A 5549-nucleotide genomic window follows, 5' to 3' on the forward strand; every position below is an offset into this window, starting at 1 on the left:
TCGGTAAAATTGACTGCGGCGGGCGATTCGTCGCGAGCGATTTTAAGTGAGCAAGTTTGAAGTTCTGAAACGCTGCTATATCCAAATATATCGAGCTGGTTTTTTACTATGTTATGTAAAAGCTATCGATCTTAAACATATGTAAAATTTAGAGTGGAGTAATGTGGAGTACTCCCAAAAGAAGCAGCGGAACACGGCTTGGTCACGATAAGCGGGACATACCTGCATTCGACACTGTCTTACTTCGATTACCGGTCATCTCGGCACCAAGGAGTTTCGCCACCTACCAACTCGCCACCGAGAAACCACTTCGCCACCAACCAACTCGAAGTTACCTCGCCACCAAACACTTGAGTAAAGTAGTCGCGGTGAATTGGCTGTTCGAACGAGAGTAAAGTAGTCGAGGTGAATTAGCTGTTCGAACGAGAGTTAAGTAGCCGAGGTGGATTAGCTGTTCAAACGAGAGTTATGTGTTGCAGCAGCGGTAGCCCTATGATGTCAGCTTACTTTGTATAATAGCTTAGTTGTGTCTCATGTTTTGCTTTACCCATTTTTTTAAACCACTGTAAAACAAAAACTAAACAAAAAATAAAAAAACAGCTAACGAAGTGGGCGGGCGGGCTTGCTTGTTAGTAAACTTTTGCATATCAATAGAGGGAAATGTATTATCATATCAATAGACGCGTAACTTGATTGTTTAAAAACTTGTTATTTTTTGCCCTTTTGTTCTAGTGGTTAGTAAATAAACCAATCGAAACGTTTCAAATTAACAGATATGAGGTTTCGATCCACCTGCATGTATAAAAGGCTGGAGAACATAAAGGTCGATCATTCATTTCATACGATCACGACCGTTTACACATCAAATTACGATTCACGCTTTACAGTTCATTCGATTCAATTTACGACCATAGCAAACTGGGAGGACTACAACAGCAGTGAGATAACAGCCCGCCGTCTGTAAAGCTGTGCAGTTATATCAATGGCCCTACCACCAGATGCTGAAAACCCACCTTACAAACGGCTCTTTTTAGGAGCCACCGGCCCCCTGCGGGGGGCATCAAATCTGAAAAAGTCATGATCAATAAGAATTTAGTGTGGTTTCTTCTGGTATTCTTTTTTTGACTAAGTATTCACACGATGTTGGATAAAGCTTTTTGATTGTTTAGCCAAAGCCTTTCTAACAATTACATAAATGCAAACAAAACAGCGAAGCCAGCAATAACAACTCAAGCCAGTTCTCAAAAAAATATAGTTATTGAGAATCATCAATCCTATTAAATTATACGAACTTCAACGCGCGCGCACAGAGAAGTGTTGCCCTAGACAACGGAACATTTATCAAATCACGTCACTACTCGACTACTTATTCACCTCGGCTACTTTACTCTCATTCGAACAGCTAATTCACCTCGGTTGCTGACAGAGTTTGAAGGTCCTGTCGACGTACCAGTTTTTGGCCTTCAAAGCAAAAAATGAGACACAACTAAGCTATTATACAAAGTAAGCTGATATCATAGGGCTACCGCTGGTGCAACACATAACTCTTGTTCGAACAGCTAATCCACCTCGGTTACTTTACTCTCGTTCGAACAGCTATTTCACCTCGACTACTTTACTCTCGTTCGAACAGCTAATTCACCTCGACTACTTTACTCTCGTTCGAACAGCTAATTCACCACGACTACTTTACTCTAGTGTTTGGCGGCGAGGTGTCTTCGAGTTGGTTGGTGGCGAGGTGGTTTCTTGGTGGCGAGTGGGTAGGTGGCGAAACTCCCTGGGGGCGAGATGACCGGATACCATTACTTCACTCAAATTTAAGCAGCTTCCGAAGAAAATACTTGAGTTATATTCCAACAGACAAAATAGTATTGAGTTCTGGGTCGAAAATATCAAAAAGGCCTTTAAGGACGGTGCCTACTATTGTTATTGCACATACGTTCTGCGCATCTCGAGATACTCGGATTGCCTATCGGTGATGCTTACTAATACAGGGATATTTTTGCGCGGTTTAAAACTATCCGGAGAAAGTACATCTTAATAAGTACTCTTGGTATCCAAAAAGAAAATTGGGGGTAACCATGCATTTTTCAGAGATAATGAAGCTTCAATTTGAGAAGGAACGCCATACATTGCTTTGTATTATAAAGCCTTTTACAAATGTTATTGATCAATTATCTTTGAAAAATGCGTGGTTACCCCCAATTTTCTTTTTGGATTTCAATACAACTTGTTAAGATTTACATTTCCTGCATAATCACAAACCTGGGCAAAAATATCTTTAATTAGTAGGCACCGTCCTTAAATAATACACTAGTGGTGGTCCAAAAATAAAGAAATAAAACTTGATTTCCGGTTTGTCGAGAGGATATTTTTGTCAGCCATTAATTGCACCGGAAGCGCGGAAGGAGCGCTCGTGCCAGTCCTTCTCCGCATCACACATTAGACCAAGAGCGGAGTGCCCGTTTCACCGCCCTATGTATAAGAGCCCTGTTTATAGGTTTGATGGGCGCGTGCTGATCCAGCACGTCCAAGAAGAGAGAATTTATCGTTTCCACTTGGGAATCAATGTCATCAAAGAAGTATACCATATGCCACGGAACAAGAGACAGATCTTCGCAAAAGCTATCGGCTGCGTACCCAGAATAGCTTCTTGTAGTGACGTATTTGGCTTTGGCTTTAGGGCGATTTAGCCTCAATGTAACTTCAACCAAGTTGTGAGCACTCATTGAGGACATAATGACTGAGCAAGACTCCGCTAGGGTAGGATCGGTAATCATAATAACATCAATTAGCGAGCGCTTTGTTTCTGTAATTCTAGTCGGTTCCTTCACTAGTTGTGTCAGATTGAAACTAGCACAAAGATCTTTCAAAATTCGACTATCCGCTGTATCATCGAGAATGTTACAATTTAGGTCACCCAGAATGATAATGTCATAGCCAAGCAGTAACATATTCAAGAGACTTCTTGACAAACTATCGCTGAAAGCTGATGTGGTGCTAGGTGGTCTATAAACAGTACAAATAAAAATTGATTTGTACTGTCGCACTTGAACCTTTATCCAGAGCTGTTGGAAATTTTCGTCGCTAATTCCCGTGGCGTCTTTTAGGAGTGTCGCTTTGAATGTGTCTCTGATGTATACTGCAAGGCCCCCAGATTTATGTTCTCCCCGATCTTGGCGGAAGAATACAAATCCAGGAATCTCCATGACTTGGTTATCAACCGCCGAGTCAAGCCAAGTCTCTGATATAGTAAATATATCAAAGTCATGTTCTTCGATGGTATGTTGTAAAAGAAGAAAGTGTTTGCGAGACTTCAACGAGCGAATATTCAAATGAGCAATCTTAATGCACGAATTTGCATGTTGGCCGTCCACGGACGCAGTTGAATGATTTTCTTTGGGATCTTGTCCAGACCGATAATTTTGCTTTTGCTTTGAGTTTGGGCCAGGATGTGGGTGAACATCGCCACTAAGGATGATCTGTGTTATCACCGGGTTAAAACTTTGACTCCCATTAGAAGAGTAGAGTAATCTTCGTCGAAGAAATTTCCTCTTACTCATGCACGTGGCGACCTTGGTTCCCAATGCAAACGTGCTTGAGACTCCGTTTTTCAAAATTCCTTTGCTTGAAACGATGCTTTTCGAGTCAAAGACTTCTTCAGAGTCAGCAGAATTGATCTTAGGATTGTTGGCGCAGTTTGAAAACCCGCAGATAAGAAAACAACTGAAACAAAGGTATAAATACAGAATAAGCACAGAGCTTATTCAGGACGGAAGCCAGTGGTTTCGCCCCGTTGCAAGCTAGCCCCCTCGAGTTAGCCCCGTAACTTATCTAGTTCGCCTCCCCAAATATATCGAGTTCGCCCCACGTAGTTGGACCCCGTTATGATAAATTAATACTAACTGTTTTCGCTCCCTTTTAGAATCTAGGCCTACCTGGCGAACAAACCGTTGATATGTTGTTTACGATGTTCACCGCTGACAATCGAGTTCTATTAAAGTTTAGTTAGAATTCAGGAAATGAGAACGTACTTTTAGTAAAGTCTAGAGTCTTTTATTTTATTAATATTCGGAATTGAGTTGCGAAAACAATGTCACTCGTAAAGGCTATTGCAACTAGAAAAAAGTCTCACTTGTGAAGTCTATGTGTAGGCTGTCTATTGTGCTGGTTTGTGCTCTGATTTGTTTGAAAGACATGCCGTTCAAGTCAAGTCCATTTTTTTTAAGGGCGCATGTCTTTCTTTCTAATCGTTCGAGTCAATTCTTTACTTATTTCTTGCGAACAACTCAAACATCAATCGACATGCAAATCCATTAACTTTTATCACAAAGGAACTGAGGTGAGAAAAAAAGAACTCATTAGGAGATTATTGTGATAACGAAACATAATCCGAAACGGATCCTGTGCTTATGCAAGGTGGCCACGACAAGGTGGAGGATTTGCAAGTAACCTGATTGTATCTAAAAATCGTCTTGCTCCTCTCAAAACAATGTCCATTGACAAAATTGAGCTGTGTGGGGCGGTATTAAACAAGCGACTAAAGTCTTTCGTCGATAAAGAGTGTAGATACAGCTTTCAAAAATGTTATCACATAGTTGACTCTCAGATAGTGCATTGCATGACTCAGAAAAATTCTTATGGCTTCAATAATTTCGCTGCTACACGAATCGGTGAAATCCAAGAAGGTACTAACGTAGAAGATTGGTACTGGTGTGAAAGTGAACACAACATCGCAGACTGGTTGACCAGAGGAAAGAAACCTAGTGACATTGATCATAGCAGCAGTTGGCAAGAAGGACCTTCATTCCTTCAATATCCAGAAAGCGAGTGGCCTATTACTCGTAACTACTCTGAACCACAAATACCAAAGCAAATCCTGAAAGTGGCGAATATAGTCAACGCAAGTGTGGAAGATAGCTCAGCAGCTCGTATTGATATTGAAAAATTTTCAGAGTACAACCGTCTGCTACGAGTGACGGCAAGAGTTCTAAAGCTTTACGAAAGAAACCCCAGACTGTCATTTAAGAATGCCACGCAAGACCTAAACAGTAAAGATATCGAAAGGGCAGAAATATTTTGGATTCGAGAGGCACAAAAAACGATGGATAAACATGTCAAAGACGGGAAGTCTAAGCGTTTATGTCCTCGTATACGAAGCGATGGGATATATGTGATAAGTGGTCGTGCGGAAAAATGGATGGAAATGAGCTACGGTAAGGGACGACGTGACCGTTCCGTGTCATCAATGTTTGCTAAAGGCACACCTTCAACCGCCAGGTTTTTCGACCGTTTGTTTTCGTTATGGAAAGTCGCATTGCTTATCGTAGCGATCTCATTGGATAAACTTGGGCTTTGACGGGATTTTCATATATGAAAGTTGTTCCACGGCACGCAGTGCCTGTCGGTTGAAGGTAGGCCTTTAATGTTTTGGTTCATCTGGTTTTGAAAACATCTTCAAAGATCGGTTTTTCAAAACAGGAAGATCTTACGTTCATTCCGAATTGCTTTCCTCTCGTTACTTAAGAGAAAACAGGCCTTTGGTGGTT

At 41.3% G+C, this 5549-nt stretch overlaps 2 protein-coding genes across 2 annotated transcripts in view; one reads left to right on the top strand and one right to left on the bottom strand.

The window, feature by feature from the left end:
• Positions 1–541: 541 nt before the first annotated feature.
• Positions 542–3945, bottom strand: LOC138041255 (uncharacterized). Its single transcript, XM_068887027.1, has 2 exons — positions 3939–3945; positions 542–3726 (listed from the first exon to the last, which is right to left on the bottom strand). Exon 2 carries the CDS (start codon positions 3561–3563, stop codon positions 2436–2438), a length of 1128 nt encoding a protein of 375 aa, XP_068743128.1. The 5' UTR covers positions 3564–3726; positions 3939–3945; the 3' UTR covers positions 542–2435.
• Positions 3946–4492: 547 nt separating this feature from the next.
• The window catches only part of LOC138040042 (uncharacterized), a 13083-nt gene continuing 12026 nt past the window's right edge, over positions 4493–5549 (top strand). The window contains exon 1 of the mRNA XM_068885837.1: positions 4493–5216. Coding sequence (XP_068741938.1) covers positions 4493–5216 — 724 coding nt within the window. The remainder of the gene's footprint in view (positions 5217–5549) is intronic.

Source organism: Montipora capricornis, chromosome 3, assembly GCF_036669925.1.
Source record: "Montipora capricornis isolate CH-2021 chromosome 3, ASM3666992v2, whole genome shotgun sequence".
Lineage (NCBI taxonomy): Eukaryota > Metazoa > Cnidaria > Anthozoa > Scleractinia > Acroporidae > Montipora > Montipora capricornis.

Coding starts and splice junctions, on each gene's coding strand:
- LOC138041255 (XM_068887027.1), bottom strand. CDS start 3,563: ATGAGTAAGAGGAAATTTCTTCGACGAAGATTACTCTACTCTTCTAAT.